The 19,560-nt window shown below is 47.4% G+C and overlaps 1 protein-coding gene across 1 annotated transcript in view; it reads right to left on the bottom strand.

Moving 5' to 3' along the window:
• The window catches only part of AGBL4 (AGBL carboxypeptidase 4), a 653,722-nt gene that overhangs the window by 287,659 nt on the left and 346,503 nt on the right, over positions 1 to 19,560 (bottom strand). Inside the window, exon 3 of the mRNA XM_032966253.2 lies at positions 11,410 to 11,534. Coding sequence (XP_032822144.2) covers positions 11,410 to 11,534 — 125 coding nt within the window. The remainder of the gene's footprint in view (positions 1 to 11,409; positions 11,535 to 19,560) is intronic.

Consider the following 19,560-nt stretch of genomic DNA (forward strand, 5'->3'; position numbering starts at 1 on the left):
TTAATCAATCCAGGGCAACTCATTCAATTGAGTTGGTCTGTCAACAAGACATTGCAAATTGACCACTTTTTTCATGGTCCATTACTTGGCCTCTTAATAAATGGTGCCCACCTCCACTTCCTGCCTCCTGAAGGCGGGAAAACCCCTGCAAACCACTCCCATCGTGATGTGGCAGATAATGCCGACAATGTCACCATGCCCCACCAATCACAAACCTATCCAGCGAGACACATGGGTATGAAGGCAATACTTTTTTAAATAAAATAAAGGATTGATGTAGAGGTTTTTGGGATAGCCGTGGGGAGTGCTGCTCCTTTCTCCTTCACGATGTTTCGTCTCCAACTGTAGTGACATCGCGGGATGTCAACGTGTAGTACAGGCCCTAGAGGAGCCCGGTGAGCGCTGTTAGATAGCGCTAGATGGCACCACGCTTGGCATGCAGTGCCAACCCTACAGGACAGGGTGTGTGAGTGCCAGCCGAAGTATGAAATTACTAAAGGCCATGGCACTCTGGTTGACCCGGGAGGACACGTAACCATTTAAGTCTACAAAGGGGCCCCAAGTGGGGGGCTAGCGATGGTCACGTGGTTGGGATCCAGATCCTTCTCGAGGATTTTGGAAGGTGGCCTTGGCCAAGGGCGGAGCCGGCCATGCCACAGAGAATATAAGCCGGGTCCCGAGAGGGGCCAGGATTGTTGTTCATCCTGGAAGAAACCCTTCGTTTACGTTCTCCGTTCAACGAGTCTCCAACACGTGGACCTGGACCCAAACTGTGGTCCCAGTAGCAGTTACGTTGTAATTAGTGTAGTTAGCCTGGTGGTCACCGCCATAGGTTATTATTCTGTTAAGGGGAAAGTTACCCCGTGTGTTAGAGTTAAATAAATGTGTTGCAAGTTGTAAAGGCTTATTCTACTACCTTATGATGCCTCCTCTAATGCTTCAGGGTGCCTCCAACGTTGGAGACATCTTTTATTGCCTGAGGATGCTTCCTTGACTGCCCGAGGATGCCTCCAACGTGGGAGGCTAAACGTCGCGAATGAGAATGGAATAGCGCTCGTCATTGCTATCCAGAAAGAGCACCTTTTAAACTAATGGAGTCATTTAAAAAATGCCTGTCTCACCCTTCACTGGATGTTGCTCAGCCACATGTCAATCACCCGATGGGTTAGAATAGTTTAAGCTCTTTCATGGAGTTGAGATGTATCTAATTTATATAGCGATAGCTTTTTTCGCACATCACAGGGAACTGTGCCGTGACCATCAAGCTCATCGCAATCTTAAAACTCTGTTTCATCACGAGTGGCTGTTATACTCAGCGCTGTGACTATTATTAGTGTCCTACTACATACACACATCATCATCAGTAGCAGCAGCAGCAGCTATTCTCTATCCACTGCTGAATGAAGGCTTTCCCAAAAGACGTCACCATCCATCACAGTTCTGCGATGCCAACCCTGCACAGAAAACCTCATCACTCCATCTCCTTTGTGGCCATCAACCTGTAAGCAACGTTATCTATTGGCCATTATCCCTTGTAGCAATGTGACCTGCCCCATCCGAAGTACTTCGTATTCTTTTCAGTCTATATAACGTCTCTGGGTTGTGTTGTTGTGTTGTTGCATGAGTCACAAAGATGGACTTTTAACAAAACAAATAGACAATGCAAGTTTGGCTACGACATAAAAATGCAATGTGAAGGATCTCAGGAATTTCATGACGGAATAGGGTGAGCAATTAAGACATTCTAAACAGAGCGCGGCAGGTAGCATTGTAGAGATAATCGCGTGGAGGAGTCTGTGATATGCGGGGCATTTGTGTGGGTTTGAGCAGGAGAGGGTAATCAACCCGTAGCTTCGTAATCGAACACGCTGGGAAAGAGTTGTGGCTGTTATCAGGTGTAGGTGGTGCTTGTGATGGGTGGGACATGTGTGCAGAGTGGACGAGGAATGGGATTTCGGTGGCACCCAGAGGCGAGAGAACAAGGGGTGGTGGTGATGATGAGACCAAGAGAGGTCCTTGAAGGACGCATCAACTGAGTAACACGATATAAAACCAGATGGTGGTATGCTCTGAGAGGAATCCTTTGAAATTGGGGGGTTGCTTGTTGGGAACCGGCAGAAGGAAGGAAGCAATAACCAGGTGGGTGCGGTGGCTTCCACGACCACGTTTGTGATGATTGAGGACCACCGCCTCCACGGCAAATAAAGCAAACAATTCATCGGTTTGTATTTTCTACTTAACTTCTCAAACCATTATAAAATAGGCGTAACGTCGCAACGGATAATCACGCAAGCGAAACAAAACATTAGTGATGCAAACACTCAAACAATGGGCCCTTAAATGATGTTAAAAAGTAGCAGAAGTTATTTAGAAAATTTGAACTGGGAGCACGGTGGCAAACACCCTCAATTGAAACGTAAGTTGCAGGCATGCTTGCATTTTAAACAAATGAGTGGGGGGGAAAAACATTTCCCCTAATAGGAGACAGCTCGCTTCCAGAAAGTTAATTGGATTCAATTAGCAAGACCTTTCTCCACATTTAGAAAAAGTCACATTAGTTTAAATAATGAAAGAACCAAGGCACAAACGGCTGCGGTAGTGTTGGAAATAGGAATAATTTGTGTGCGTGTGTGTGTTGGCAATGTACGCGCGTGTTTTATGTGTGGGTGTGTGCACGTGAGTGGGGAGCGGTAGCGTCACGGTTAGTACCCTGCGCTACGAAACTAGCGACCCGAATTCGATTCCCGCTCACGGCCAACATCAGTGACGATTATCTGAACCGGTTGTGGATCTCCCCTAGGCCTACTCAGCCTCAAATGAGTGCCTGGTGCGGTGTGTAAAATAATCGCCACTGGGGAGACAAAGGCGGTCGGGCGTGGTGCTGGCCACCCACCCCCTCGTGTGCCGTTCTGGCACGCAAGCAGCACCTGTGCTAACAATCTGTGAAGACAATACTGGTGAATCTCTCTGTCTTTGTGTGTGCATGTGCATTGCGTCAAAGTGCACACAGCCCGGCACACGCGCTGCGGTGACATCACGAAACTAGCGAACACGACGTCGGCGATGAAGATCTGAATGTGTCCTGGGAATCTCCTAGGTCGACTCAGCCTTAAATGGGCACCTGGTAAACATCAGCAAGGAGAAGACAACGACCCCTAGGCGTGGCGCTTTTCACACCTCTCTCATGGTGATCGCCAATAGCACTTGCCCCAACAGTCTGTTCAGGACTATATGGGGGATCTTTACCTGTATATGTGTGTGCCAACACCATGCCCGGTCATATTTGTCACTCAAGTTGGTGACGTTCACGCAACACACCAGGTACACTTTCCTCTCGTCAACTGCGCTGGCCTCAACAGGTCATCACGAACTGAATTTTCCCCAAACGTTGATTCGGTCATGGAGGGAATATCTGTCTTTGCGGGAGTGTGCATTTTTCGTGTACGCGTATCTACACGCATGCGCGTGTCAGTATGTGCGTAAAAAAATATATCTCGTTGTTTACATACCTATGCAAGTATGCGAATGGACGAAGTGTAGAAACGAACGCACGATTCCAGAGATAGGTGACAGAGCCCCACTCTGCAAGGTCCTGTGATGGCCTTACAAGCAAGTAGATTGCCGTGCCATCGTGGTGACTCAGATTAAAAGTGGTTCCCTGCTCATATAAGCACTGAGGCGGTGATCATATCTCGTTTACAGGTCTGGTGAAAATTCTTCATTCCTATGACTGGGGCACGTCTATCCAAAGGACAAGCACTATTGACGTCCCATTGTATTGACGCCAGAGTGATGGATAATGGGCTGAGTCGAGCCCCCATCTCAAAGAGCATAACACGTGGGGGAGAGCACCCGGAGAAAACCCACGCGCGCGCGAGGGGGCAACACTCCATCCCCGTACAGATGGAAACAGATGGGAGATTAGTCCACTTGCCGTACGGCCTTCTGCTGGCGAACCAGGGTTATGGCACCTCGTCGACGCAGACAGGAAGGGAGTTATCACGGCGTCTGTGTATTGTCCACCAACCACCCGCTGCTTCCTCCAGAGGGCCGACTACAGGCAGTGTGGCCACCACCAGCGCCACCCGGCCACACCACAATACCACGTGCACTGTGCCGGCCATGATGGGAGCTCAATGACACACAGTGCCTCAACCACTGTGGACTCAATAGCGATAGTTGCATTCGCAGTGCTGTTGCGAGCACAAGTTACAAAAACTCAACGCATTCATATTCTTAGCTCTTTCGGTAAAGTCACGTTGAAGGGTGTGATGATGACCGTTTGTGTTATGGTCGAAACATCGTGAGAATTTTTATTGTTTTATATATATTTTATGATTTTATTGTTTCCCTTCAACGTGACTTTACCGAAAGAGCTAAGGATATGAATTACTGCAGTCACGAAAGCTTTAAATCAAAACTCAACGCATTCGTCAATAACACGACTGCCCGAAAGCAGAAACAAGTATACAGTGAGGGAAAAAAGTATTTGATCCCCTGCTGATTTTGTACGTTTTCCCACTGACGAAGAAATGATCAGTCTATAATTTTAATGGTAGGTTTATTTAAACAGTGAGAGACAGAATAACAAGAACAAAATCCAGAAAAACGCATGTCAAAAATGTTATAAATTGAATTGCATTTTAATGAGGGAAATAAGTATTTGACCCCCTCTCAATCGGAAAGATTTCTGGCTCCCAGATGTCTTTTATACAGGTAACGAGCTGAGATTAGGAGCACACTCTTAAAGGGAGTGCTAATCTCAGCTTGTTGCCTGTATATAAGACACCTGTCCACAGAAGCAATCAATCAATCAGATTCCAAACTCTCCGCCATGGCCAAGACCAAAGAGCTCTCCAAGGATGTCAGGGACAAGATTGTAGACCTACACAAGGCTGGAATGGGCTACAAGACCATTTCCAAGCAGCTTGGTGAGAAGGTGACAACAGTTGGTGCGATTATTCGCAAATGGAAGAAACACAAAAGAATTGTCAATCTCCCTCGGCCTGGGGCTCCATGCAAGATCTCACCTCGTGGAATTGCAATGATCATGAGAATGGTGAGGAATCAGCCCAGAACTACACGGGAGGATCTTGTCAATTATCTCAAGGCAGCTGGGACCATAGCCACCAAGAATACAATTGGTAACACACTACACCGTAAAGGACTGAAATCCTGCAGCGCCCACAAGGTGCCCCTGCTCAAGAAAGCACATTCATGCCCGTCTGAAGTTTGTCAGTGAACATCTGAATGATTCAGAGGACAACTGGGTGACAGTTTTGTGGTCAGATGAGAACAAAATGGAGCTCTTTGACATCAACTCAAATCGCCGTGTTTGGAAGATGAAGAATGCTGCCTATGACCCCAGGAAGACCATCCCCACTGTCAAACATGGAAGTGGAAACATTATTCTTTGGGGGTGTTTTTCTGCTAAGGGGACAGGACAACTTCACCGCATCAAAGGGACGATGGACGGGGCCATGTACCGTCAAATCTTTGGTGAGAACCTCCTTCCCTCAGCCAGGGCATTGAAAATGGGTCGTGGATGGGTATTCCAGCATGACAATGACCCAAAACACACGGCCAATGCAACAAAGGAGTGGCTCAAGAAGAAGCACATTAAGGTCCTGGAGTGGCCTAGCCAGTCTCCAGACCTTAATCCCATAGAAAATCTGTGGAGGGAGCTGAAGGTTCGAGTTGCCAAACGTCAGCCTCGAAACCTTAATGACTTGGAGAAGATCTGCAAAGGGGAGTGGCACAAAATCCCTCCTGAGATGTGTGCAAACCTGGTGGCCAACTACAAGAAACGTCTGACCTCTGTGATTGCCAACAAGGGTTTTGCCACAAAGTACTAAGTCATGTTTTGCAGAGGGGTCAAATACTTATTTCCCTCATTAAAATGCAAATCAATTTATACCATTTTGACATTCGTTTTTCCGGATTTTTTTGTTGTTATTCTGTCTCTCATTGTTCAAATAAACCTATCATGAAAATTATAGACTGATCATTTCTTTGTCAGTGGGCAAACGTACAAAATCAGCAGGGGATCAAATACTTTTTTCCCTCACTGTATACCAGAAGAAATGTCGGGGAATGCCCCTCATGCCTAGCACAGAGATTGCCCAAAAAACTTGCCGAATTAAATATACCTTTCTGTTTAGAGCAGTATTTTTTGACGAATATGTTTCAGATATTTAATCTCGTATGAACAAGTAAATTGCTGATCTATTTTGTTTTTGTGTTCTCTATATGTGTGAAAGATTGCATTGTTAAATATAGCGCTTGTTAATTTTTACATTTAAGCTGGTAATCCAAAAAAAAAACTCCTCACACACGTAGGTTGATGTGGTAATCACGACAAAACGCAACGCAAGACTTCATTAAAACTGAGCAGAAGATATATAAAGATCCAATTAACACTTATCAATTACCGTGGTATAATGAGTCATTGCAAGTTGTAAAAGATGTCAATCATATTCCTCCCCCGACCCTGCACGCGATGTTTACCTTGGCACTAGAAGGCAAATTAGAGACATTTTAACAAATCATTCTCACTAAGCCTTTAGGCATATAAATACATAAGTACTGCCAGTATTTAACATTTCACTAGGCAGTACGTTAAGCTCTATTGTGTAACAACTACATTGTGTCCAAACGTCAGAAAACAGAGTTAACAATATGCTAATCCACACGATGTTTCACGTTTCTAAAATGGAACCATCTAATTCTAGATTTGAAGTTTTCGTGACTGCAAGGATCCATACGCTTTGGTTTTTTCAGTAAGTCACGTAGGTAAAAAATAAATAAATAAATAGATTAGAAACACAAATGAATTTAGTTAAATTTTGATTTAAAGCTTTCGTGACTGCAGTAATTCATATTCTTAGCTCTTTCGGTAAAGTCACGTTGAAGGGAAATGTAGCTGTTTTCTATTTCATTTATTATTTATTTATTACCTACGTGACTTTACCGAAAGAACCAAAGAGTATGGAACCATGTAGTCATCAATGTTTTGCAAAAACGTGTTTTGTTTTATGTTTGCAGCCGTTTGCCATTCAACTGTTGGACGCAGACCTCCGGCAGTGCCGTGTCGGTCATGGGGGTTGTTTGACCATACTTCACCGTCCTGGTCATTGCGGGTTGTTGAAGGGGTGTCGGTTGGCACCACCGATTCTGGAATTTATTTGGACCTTTTCTAATGAATTGGCCGATCACGCTATTGGCACTGAATAACGCACCAGAGTGTGCATTGTCTCGCAAAAGCCTCACGAGTTCTCAGAGCGTGAATAATTACGAAGGCCTGGGTGATTTTCACGATTCGTAACTGAGTTTCGGCCCGCATCACCGCCGATGCGTGTCGTACACCCTCCACCACCCGACATGGGGCTAATAAACTTAGTCACACACGCTGGGTTGAGACCACCGAGTCCACTACACCTGAGGAATAATGAAACATGACGTATATATTAGTGCCTTTCTACCAGGTATGGAAGGACGTTGTACACCACAAAATAAAGAAATAATGGAAATTGTTGGCCAATCTGAGTTCAAACCACGGCGGCAATTGTCTCCGAATCACGAGCGCGTCACTGGGCATGGCGCTCACTCCACAGCTGTGGGAGGTGGTGGTGGTGGCTGAGGGGGGGGGGAGCGTGGGGGGGTGGTTTTTCCTGGGGGGGGGGGGGTCGGCTAATGTGTGAGATTAGTTGGTTGGCCACTTTCGAGAGTCGTGTAGGTCTGAAAGAGAATCTTAAACTTCACCCTGAACTCGATAGGAATTAGCCAGTGAAGAGAGGCTAAGACCTGACTAAGACATAAACTAAACTACTTTTTTCGAAACGACCTGGCCACAAATAATAGCGCAAAGAAGTGGCTTGTCATCATGTGGAAATTTAAAGCATCCAAATACTCTAAACGCACATTGATTATAAATATGGAGGGAAACTCCAAAGGACCCGCAGAAGAATCCATGCGACCACAGGAAGAGAGACACGCAAACACCAAACATACAGCAGGCGTCAAGGTCGGGATCGAATCCACGACCTCCTGTATACCAGGCGAGGTAGTTAATATCTCGCCACCGCGAGAGCAGTTCAACACAACTACATACGTACTCATCATCATCATCATCGAACCAGGGACAGGAGCGTTTGAACGATGCCATGTCGTGTGCAAGTTCATCGAGGATGGCGGGCAACGTGCGGTTCTCTAAATCAACAGCCTGATCACACGAACTGGAAGATGTTCACAAGTGCAGAGCGATCAATTGCGGAAACGATCACATCCGGAGTGAAGAGACTCACCGCAGAGACCCGTAGCGACACAACCGCACTCTACGATACCTAGCGCCAAACTGTGCCGCACGCCCTCCCGCATGGCCCTGTGGGAGCCTCGGTACCAATAAAGTTATTTTCTTTTAGTTTTTCTTCCGGTTCCATTCCGAATACGCACGTATACGTCATTGGAATATGTACGTCGTCGGAATGGAATCGGAAGACAATCTGACGACGTACGTGTACGTGATCAGTTTTAACTCGCTTATGACAAAATTGACATCTTCACGATGCACTCCTCGTCAACGTCCACCCCTCTCCCTCGTAGCTGTCACCTTCCATCCTTCTCTCCCACCTCTCCCCCTCCTCTTGATGACCTCTATGGCTGTCCGCCAAATCCCCAACACTGTACATCACAGTACCCTCTAGCTCACATTACGCTATTCCGCCGGGAATTTGTTTCTTTGGTGTCTGTTACAAAGGCGCCTAAATAATCACACACATATTTTAAAACGTAACCTTCACCGTGGACACAGCATCGAGACATAAATGCACAATCAGAATGCAACGAGCGGCACGGCAAGGCGCACACACACACACAAGCGCGCGAGGCAGCAGAGTGAAATGTGGCATGCGCACAGCCTGGCAGTTTAACCTTCAAACGAGTGGCATTTCCTTACCAGTCGAATCACTTTATCCACGCAAACTTTTCGTGGAGACTGTAAAGCGACTCTCTACCCGCCTTGACCGCGACATCGAAAGTGCACGCTTCGGAATAGCATTACGAGCGGCGACGATCCTTGACCCCCGCCGGCCGACCGGCCGGCCGGCCGGCTGGCCGGCTTACGGCCGATGTCCTTTGCATCGTTTGCTTCATCGTGGTGAAGGTGCTTGGAGTTGGCAGGTTGGCAGGTCAGTCGGTGTTATGCGAGAAACAATCACCCTTGCGAGTTGGTGGCGGTAGGTGGTAGCGCAGCAAGAAGGTTGCTAACAAATCCCAAGGAATCGTTTGGGATTATGACTATCTGTCTTTGGTAAGGTGATAACAGAAAATGTATTAACGCTAATGTTGCTTCCAAATTATATTTCTGTGCCAAGCAAACATCATTACATCTGTAGTGACATCGAGGATGTCACTGTCTGGTGCCGTACCGGGAGGGCCGTGGCGTGCGATGTCCCTACATCGCGGACAGCACCGTGTGGGTGGTGGCTGTGTGATGCCGGCTTTAGCACAGCACGGCTCGCGATGCACCATCATTGCGGGTGTAGTACCAGCCCTAGCGAGGCTTGGTGAGCGCTGGGATAGCGCGGGCAACACGCACGGCGAGTAGTGCGAGCTCCCTCAAGGGGGAGTGGGAGAGTGTCAGCCCAGGGGCAGGGTTGCCCCGGGCCATGGCACTCCGGTTGACACCGTAGGCACGTGATCTGGAGTGTCCACAGAGAAGGCCCCATGTGGGGGGGGCTAGAGGGTGATCACGTGTCCAGGGAGAGCTCTCGAGGGGGATCGAGAGGGAGCTAGAACGCTTGAGAAGGCGGGCGGGGCCGAGGGCGGAGCGGCCCCGACCCGGGAGGATATAGGGTGGGTCCCTGAGAGGGACCGCGGTCGCTGCATTCGACAAGCTGGAAGCTCCACGTCTACAAGCTGGAAGCTCTACGTCCTACGAGGCATCAACACGTGGTCAGGGACCCGAGTGAGGGTCCGACCCTTCGTTGCTGTAACTCCTACGTAGAGTGTAGTTAGCTGGGTGGTCACCACCCTAGGCTGTATCTGGTAAAGAGGCGGTTACCCCTTTGTGTTAAGGTGTTGATGTTAAATAAATGTGTTGCCTCGAAAGAATAACGTCTGCGACTCAGTTGGACTCACTACACATGTATGCATGTCTGCATAATTCGCACAATTCATTGGATTGTATTTCATATACTGCATCCAGGTATTGATTGAAGCCTCAGTGAAAGTCTTCGAGGTGCTGTGCACCTTCATAGGTGCCCCCAAGCCATTGTCAACAATTCCACATTAATATGCACACTGGTCGTCCTCCTGTTGAAGGCTTTGAAATGTATGCTGGTGATGATTGTGATAACAATGTTGCTGCTGATGCTGCTGATAATGAAAATAATGATGTCCCTATTGGCAAAAGCGATACTTCTGTGAACAATCGCGTTTTTGCTCATGATGATTGTGCTGATACTGACGTTAATATCAATAATGCTTCTTAGTTAAAGATGCAAATGTTGATGCTCTACTGCTGATTCTGCTGGTAATTATGATGCTGTTGATGATGACAGTGACAATAATGCTGCTGCTAGAGTTGAAATAAAACTGACGTTGACGATACTACTGGTGATGATGGCGATAATGATGATGGCGATGATGATGATGAAGGTGATGATGGTAATGATGTTGATGATGATGGCGATGATGATGGTGATGACGTTAATGGCAATGATGATGAATGTGATGATGATTATGTTGATGATGGTGATGAAGGTGATGATGATGCCGTACTCAGTCGGATGACGAGTTGTCTCGATCATAAGTCCAGCGCGGTATAACATGAACAACACCCGACATTAAACATTACCGTCGTAAATGTAATTAGCAAGGTGTGAAATGAAACCCCATTAACATTATGGCCGGGGATGTTAGAACAGTAAATTAGAATGCGACATATTAGCTCCACCTACCAAACTATTTTACTGTTTTGTGAATCCCAAGTGATCAGACCCTCAAGATGCCACCGTTTCAGAAGCGCCGACAGCACACACGCGGGAATAAATCACCAATGGATAAAATCATGTTTTGCCTGTCTGTTATCATTTACTGGTGGGGGGGGGGGGCAGGGGGGGGGGAAGTTGAACCCAACAAATGTTGATCCCACCAAAATAATCGTGACACAAATCTGCGGGAATGAATGAAGACGTCGTTTACTCGGGGAGGAATGCCGCCGCTTCGTTGTCACGGTTAGCAGCGGCGCTGGTCAGGCTTCAGTTCCGCAGCTTAGCTGCTCAATGGGGCCCTATCAGCTAAAAGGAAGTCCCGAGTCTGAGATGAACGTTTCGTGGCGTTAATACCCATTTGGTGGCACAGAGTCGGTGTCTGCGTCGAGGTGTTCCTCAGCGTCGTAACGAACCCCACCTGATTTGCTCTCACGTTGCCGACGGTGAAGTTAAACCAGACGCGGTACCGCGGGTTGCAGGTGTCTGGGCGCATGAACAGGTCGTACTCAGCCTCCGAAATGCAGTCCACACGTCCCAGATTTCCTGTGCACAGCGGGCATGCACAGACAACACCGAGACACAATCACGCCCCATGCTACAAAACCTCACAATTATAATTACAATCCCAGAAGCATTGTTGGAATCTGAGTTTATAATTACACGGTTATCTCAACCGATTAACAAACAACGCAAGTACAATTGTAAATGACCCCCAGTTCGGCTAGCCGACGTCACCATTGCTGTAAGTCAACACCTGACTTAAAATAACTCCTCTTAAGGTCTCTTCACCACCACCATCTGGCCTGAGGTCTTCCCGTTGCTCGCCAACCTCTGGGTGCCACTGTAATGCCCCCTTCTCCTGCCCTCCTCCACCCAGCACATGCGCCCCATCCATCGTAAGCCTCTTCTTCCCCATCACATCCACTTGTTTCCCTGCCACATTATAATCTTGACTTCAAAGTTACTTACCCTGTATTTACATAAAATTTCCAGCATCTTCTGCTCTCATCGGTGATGATGTTTGAACTGGTTCGGAACACCCCCTGTATCAACCCACACTGCCAAGGGTGCTGAAGTATGGTCGAACAACCCTCATGATCAACACGCCTAGGGAGGCCTTCATCCAACAGTGAATTGACAAAGGGTTGTGAATTATTATTAAAGTCTACAGTGATGGAAAAAAAGTATTTGATCCCCTGCTGATTTTGTACGTTTGCCCATTGACAAAGAAATGATCAGTCTATAATTTTAATGGTAGGTTTATTTGAACAGTGAGAGACAAAATAACAACAACAAAATCCAGAAAAACGCATGTCAAAAATGTTATAAATTGATTTGCATTTTAATGAGGGAAATAAGTATTTGACCCCTCTGCAAAACATGACTTACTACTTGGTGGCAAAACCCTTTTTGGCAATCACAGAGGTCAGACGTTTCTTGTAGTTGGCCACCAGGTTTGCACACATCTCAGGAGGGATTTTGTGCCACTCCTCTTTGCAGATCTCCAAGTCATTAAGGTTTCGAGGCTGACGTTTGGCGGGGAGAGGAGGCTGCTTTTGTTGGGTTGCGAGATGGTCTCGTAAATAAGCCTCCCCTTCGCTACCCTGATTTCTCTGTACCATTTGTGCTGGACACGGACGCCAGCGACACCGGAATAGACGCCATGCTATCGCAGGTAGAGAACGGAGTAGAAAGCATGGTCGCGTACAGGAGCCGGGTGTTGTCTCCCGCAGAGCAGCATTATTGTGTTATGCCCCGAGAGTTGCTCGCCATCGTTAACTTCGTGCAGCAGTACCGGCTGTACCTATATGGTAAACATTTTGTGGTACGCACAGATAACGCAGCTCTGCAATATGTGCTACGAGTTGATCAACCATTGGGACAGCTCTCGCGCTGGTTAGAAGTTTTGCAGGATTGCTCCTTCGCAGTCACCTACAGAAAGGGGTTGTGCCACTGTAACGCGAATGCTTTGCGACAGTTGCGCGTGACAGTACCATCGGTCTTGCACTCGACGAGAGAGGGCACCTTCAGGTTGAGGACACCTCCCTTTTGAAAATGCGTCGCCGCGTCGGTACAGCGAACTGCAGAATGGGCCCAGGGGATATGTTCTATGTGGTCATCAGGAATGGGCTGCTTATTAGGTGGCATGCAGAAGTGCAGCGCCATTGCATCATCGTGCCAGCTGTCCTGCAGGGTAAAGTCGTGAGGGATGCCCATGTGCGGCGAATGCACCTTGGGGTGCAGAAGACATTGTCTTCTTTGAAGCATGACTTCTTCTTGCCCGGGCTGTCTGAAGACGTCCACAACATCCTGCAAGGATGTGTGGAGTGCGCGCGTCCACAACCCCCACCAAGGCTGGGCCGACCACCGCTGCAGTCTATTGGGGTGTCGCGCATAAACGAGCTTGTCGCTCTCGACATCCTTGGCCCGTTTCCCTCCACTCCAAGGGGAAACACATTTCTGCTTGTAGGAGTAGAATACCTGTCATGGTGGGCTGTTGCATGGCCCCTGCAGGATCAATTGGCTGTGTCCATTACCGACACTTTCATTAATGGGTATGTCTTGGACAAAGGGGCCCCGGAAAATCTCCTTACGGACCAAGGCCGTAATTTTTCTTCCAAGTTGTTGAAGGATGTGTGCGACCTATTGGGTACTAGGAAAATTGGGACTACGTCCTACCGCCCCCCCCCTCCCCCCGGACTGACTAGATGGTGGAACGACTGCATAGGACTCTCACAGCCATGTTGTGCCAGCAGGTCAATGAGGCACAGTCTGCCTGGGAGTTACACGTTCCGGGCATCCTCTCGGCCTATAGAATGGCCCCTCATGCCTCTGCCGGGTTCTCCCCGTTCTTTTTGATGTACGGAAGAGAGTGTGAACCCCCCAGTTGAATATTGACTCATCTACTAAAAAGATAGCTGTGCCAGAACTTATGCGCCTCACGCTTAGACGTTTGACTGAGGCGCGAGAGGCCTCCTGTCTGAATTCGGCTAAATGGCAAGCGTCCAACGAAAAACTGGCGGGGCTCCAGGAGTCAGGGAAGCTGTAGAACGTCGGGGAGAGGGCTTGGCTGCACTGACCTCAGGTGCCCTTGGGCATGTCCCCTAAGTTGCATAAACCGTGGCAGGGCCCGGTCGAGGTGAGGGTCAGGTCGGTCGCAGACGTTGGTATGTGCACCCGTTGCGACTGAAACCGCATTTTCCGCCTTGTCCGGATGTTTCATCCTCACTGCCCCGAGGCCGGGTGTCTGATGTGCCCGACGAGCCCGGGTGTGCAACCACCGAGGTTGTGCCTCAGCGGATTTCTGTTCCTCCGCCCACAGGAATCCAGCACTTGATGACCACGGAGCTGTCTGTCACGCCGTCAGAAAGCCATCCAAAAAGGAGGGAGTGGCCGACATCTGCTTCCCCTACTCTCCCTTCTTCTGTCCGGGAGGGGCCGTGACCATTAGGGCAACTTCAAATCGTCCCCGGGTCCCCCGGCAATCCTGCCCTTGTCCCACCTGGGAGCCTGACGACGAGAACCCGTTCCAAAACTGTAAGGTTTACATGACCACCCCGGTCATCCTATTTATTTCAAAACGCATGTCAAGAGGCCGCAGCCATGTGCCGGGCTGCGTTTTCCGGTTGAACTGGGTCCTACCTGGGTTCGTGGGCGGCAGCGGGTCGGCGGTCGTCCAGTATGGTACATAGTCTGTGGGTGGGTCATTACGGTGTGCCGGAATTTTTTTGTGTGTTGTTGTTGTTATTGGTTCAGGTTGTTGGCTCGCGAGGGGGGATTCATATTGCTGTTGCTGTTCGTCGCAAGGGGGTCTTTCGAATTGTTTTGTCACTGTTGATTGCATAAGGTCTTCCAGTTGTTGTGGTTACTATTGAGTTGCAAGGCAGGGGCTTCGATTTTTTTTGTGATGTGTTCCGGAGGTTTGTCCCGCTGTGCAAGGTATAGGGGTCAGCCAGGACGGCTGAGTTTTATAAAGGGGGGGGAGGTGATGTAGTGATGTTAGATGGATCACTACAGGGCGTAGCGCCAAGTGCCATAGAAATGGGCGCAGAGGCTAACACACCATGCAGTACCATACAGTGGGTCACTAGGCGCATGGTACTGGGTGCTAGCAGAAGGAAGCCAGGTGAGTCCTACCGGCAGAGTAGGGGATAGCAGCGTCCACCAGCGCCGCAGGTAATCGCCACAGAGTGGGTCACTGGGGTAGTGTGATGTGGGCGGCTAGCGGTAGGGGGGCATATGGTGACGAGTCACTCCGGCACCGGGTTAAGCATATGATGGGCCGGGGTGAAGAATGTGGGCCAAAGGTGAACGAGGTGACACGGGAAGAGTAGCTGAGAAACGTCTGGAGAGTTCCCGAAAGGGGCGTGGTTAAGGGCGGAGCTAGAGAGGGAACAGGTGTGATGTAGCCTGGAACCGTCGGCAATATTCCAGAGGTAGGCGCGGCCGAGGGTGGAGCCAGGCCGCGCCGAGGAGATTAAAAGGGAAGCTCCGATCGTATATCGGGGCTATCTGCAGGTAAAGTAGAACCCAAGTGCTATGTCTTCGTCTCCGTCTTCGACATTGTGGGTCAGGCAGCACGTTGGCTGTTCTGACCCGATTATAGTTATCCCGTATGCGAGAGAAATAGGTGTATTGTGGTCCTATGTGTAACAAGAGTGAGAGATAGGTGTATTTAGTCCCGTGTGTAACGGTGTTGCATAAAGTGTAGAATAAACGCTGTTGCCTCCTAAATAGTGTCTCTGAAAGACTCACTCCATATGTAAGACTGTGAGGTGGAAAAACAGCACCGTCGTTATTTCAATCCCAGCCACAGGCTTTTATGGACAACTTTCCACCAGCAACATTTACAAATTTTGAGTAATAAAGTAACATTTGTTTGTGAAATAATATTTAAACCTTTGTCAAATATAAGCTGAAAAATTAAAGTTTTGCCCCAAAGGGATTCAGCCATTGAAGTATAAACTGTATTGATTACAAATGTTTCAAATCATATATTTATAGATATTTTTCCATCATGACAAACATTAATAGAAATTACTTTTTTTTACAAATACTATAAATGCCTACGTTTGCCAGTGTTACCCATTAACGTGCCAAGAGCCCTTGTAAATTATACAAAATCTCTTGGGATATTGGGAGTTTGAAATCACGGTTGAGTAAAGATCATTGGAGGGGAGTCATGGAGAGCCAATCCGTGAACAAGGTTCTCGAATACATTTGTTGGGACTGTTAGCGAAACGCTCAACTCCGCAGCTTGAAAGGTCGTGAGTTAAAATCCTGGTCAGGGCTAAGTGAAGCCCATCATCTATCTCGAGTTATTCATATTTTTACCACTTTGCAGAAAATTCAAAAGTAATACGCCCCTAAACCAGATGTAAAAATTCCACTTTTCAACGTTGGGATGAGTCTCTTACTAACGACTGCTACTGACTTCCAAAATAAATGGTTATTTAAAAAGAGCTATGATCATAATTGATTCTATTCTATTCTTGAGTATGTCAATATATTTACGAGCTAAATGCCAATGTCGAGGTCACGGGAGACTTGGCGTTGTTTTGCTGTTCCTCCTCCGCTGAAGGAGCGCGCAGACCACAGTGCTTTACTACATGACGTAAAGCTTTCGTGACTGCAGGAATTCATATTCATGGATCTCGGTAAAGTCACAAAAATAATTGTTATATTTTTTTAGTTTTGAACCTATCTACGTGACTTTACCAAGAGGAGGAGGAGGGGGGGGGGGAGGAGGAGGATCATAGCCAGGAAGGTGCGATGATTGTTTGGATCTCGAACGAGGTGTTTATTCTGAACACCGTGCATTATTCCACTCTGTTTGCTAGCGTTCTTCCGGATCTGGGTGAGATACCAGGATGGTGACAGCAGCAGCAGCAACAGCAGCGCGATCCCAGCGGGGGGATCGGGACTTTGAGTTGACGACGAGGTGCGCTGTTGAGAGTTACGACTGATGATTGATAATGATGATCATAAAATCCGTCCGTGTTAATTACGATAGGCAGTGAAAGTGCATAACCATGTATTTATGCATGAACATCTCAGCAATTCTCAAAATAGCTTTCGTCAAGGAATTCCGATTTTGGAATGTTTAATCACCTCGTGATGACCTTTCCCGAAAACAATGGAGCACGTGACTCCTCAGTCGGACTCAATAGGGTCCGCATGGCAACAGAATGCCAGATTCGGCCACGACAATCACAATTGGAACATCAGAGAATGTACGGAATGTGACTATGGAGACCCTGACCAAACCGCAATGGACACTGTCATTGGGAAAAAGCGAATTGTGAACTGTAGACCAGACTGCAAACCACTGCGACCTTCGCAAATTTAACACAGGCAGCAGCAGTTAATTCATCCTCACTTAAATTGTCGTCGTCTGGCGTTCTAACTTACACACGTAGGTATTATAACTCAGCACGTTTGTCAATAACAGTGACCTTTAAAGGAAAAAAATATATATAATAGGCGACGTTTTGAACAATAAAAATTTTGGTTTATATGCTTTGAAAAAGGGCGATTTCATAAAAGTATAAGTGTTATTGACTCCTTTGTTGTTCCTGTTGCACCATTGCCAACGCAGCATCACCAAAAGAATTCGCTTACAATAGACCTTTGAGTTCCCGATCGCGTAGCCGAGCATGAGAGGAATAACCTCTAATTCCTTGTTGAGAATCAAGTTCTTTCACGAATTAAAACATTTCCACCAGACTGCGTTGGCCAACTCTGTCTCTCTCTCTGTCTGTGAGCACTGTCCTTTCTCCAAGACTTCAGCTTTATTGCCTTCTTTCCTTTGAGCTCTGTCCTTGAAATGTACTCAACAACTTGTGAGTTTATAGGTAGTATTAGTGTATGGGCAATGCTAGTGTAAGGGCAATGTTAATCTATGGGCAATGTTAGTATATGGTCAATGTTAGTTTATGGGCAATGTTAGTCTATAGATGTATTCGTGTATGGGCAATGTTAGTATATGAGCAATGTTAGTCTATTGGCAATGTTAGTGTATATCTTTATGAGCCGTGCACTTTCTCAAAGATGTCGACTTTCCTTCCATTTAGCTCTATCCGTGATATTTGTTCGAGGTTGTTGCATTCGGTACTCCTCCCAATTGCATCCATTTCGCCAGGCAGCACTCATCTCAATGTATAGCCAGGAGAACTGTGGTTTAAAATTTCACATTGCCACGTCTTTTTTCAGTCTATTTACAAGCTTACTGATTTTGTAAACCGTGAAAAAGAGATGATGATGATGATGGTGATAGGCCCACTCGACCCCCAACCACGATCTGAACCTGGAAACCCCTCCGGCGGGTGTTGTTAAGATGTTGTTATGGCTGCACCGGGTAAAGTGCGTGCATTCTGCACGATAGTAATAGCGTATTTAATTGATGTCACTTTATCAACCGTGTTCACACACCACCCACGGCACCATGAAACACATTTCGAGACAGTGTTATGGCACAAAATCAGTCCTAACATTGTCCCATATCGCTTTTTTGGATGTCATCAGCACACAATTATGAAATATGTGTCAAACATAGCTCTTCAATAACCACAGTAACACAAGCATTTTTTTTTCTTCCCCAAAACCAAATTTATTTTCCTTTTAAGGATCCACTGGCAGATGTTACGGCAACATGTGTAAATATTTTTGCCTATTAAAATTCAGCGCCTGTTAAATTGACAGTAGGCCCCTGCCATGGGAATGTGGAATATCCACTGTTTTGGTTCAATGCGGTTAATGGAGAGTAGAGCACAGTGCTTGTTTGAGCTGGGAGACCGCTTTGACTTTTATTTTAACTATAATTAGAATGTCCTTTGCCCTGGAAACTTCACGAATAATAATAATAAGGTCAACTTGCAACGCGCCGTCGCGCAGCGTTCGCTCATCGCTCTCGAAGAGAGCGGACGACTCACAGGCGCGAGGAGGAACCACAGACGAGCGGAGAAGGCAAAGAGGTGAGCCGGCACCGAATTCACACCCCGCCCCATCTACACTCCCCCCCCCCCGACCACCACCCCGAGCTCGACGGTCCTCTATATGTCAAGGTGTTACCGGCCAATTAATGAGCGTTTACGCGTGGGAGGGAGAAACCCGGAGGAAAAAATTCCACGTGCGCAAGGGGGGACGCTCTATCCCATGCAGATGTAATAGATGGAGATTCGTACTACACTTGCTGGACGGCCTTCTTGTGAGGCAGCATAAGGCGCCGCCTCTGAATCTGTATCAGAATCAGTCTTTAGTTGGACTGGAGGAATCCGATGAGCCATCAAGATCTCTTTCACGGGAAGGGAGATTGGCGACAATTATGCGATTCACCAACTGAAGAACTATTTTTATTTTACCAGGCAAGGCCCACTGAGCTATACAGCTCTTTATCACAAGCGACCTGGCCACAAATTATAGCCCAACAAAGTGGTTAATCACGTGGAAATTCATAGCAGCCAAACACTCTAAACGCACGTTGATCCTAAATGCGGAGGACCCAGGGAAAAATCCACGTGACCACGAGGAGAACATGCAAACTCCAAATATACAGGTGTCAAAGGTCAGG

The sequence above is a fragment of the Petromyzon marinus genome, chromosome 35 (assembly GCF_048934315.1).
Source record: "Petromyzon marinus isolate PM22_M1 ecotype Great Lakes invasive population chromosome 35, UKy_Petmar_22M1.pri1.0, whole genome shotgun sequence".
NCBI lineage: Eukaryota > Metazoa > Chordata > Hyperoartia > Petromyzontiformes > Petromyzontidae > Petromyzon > Petromyzon marinus.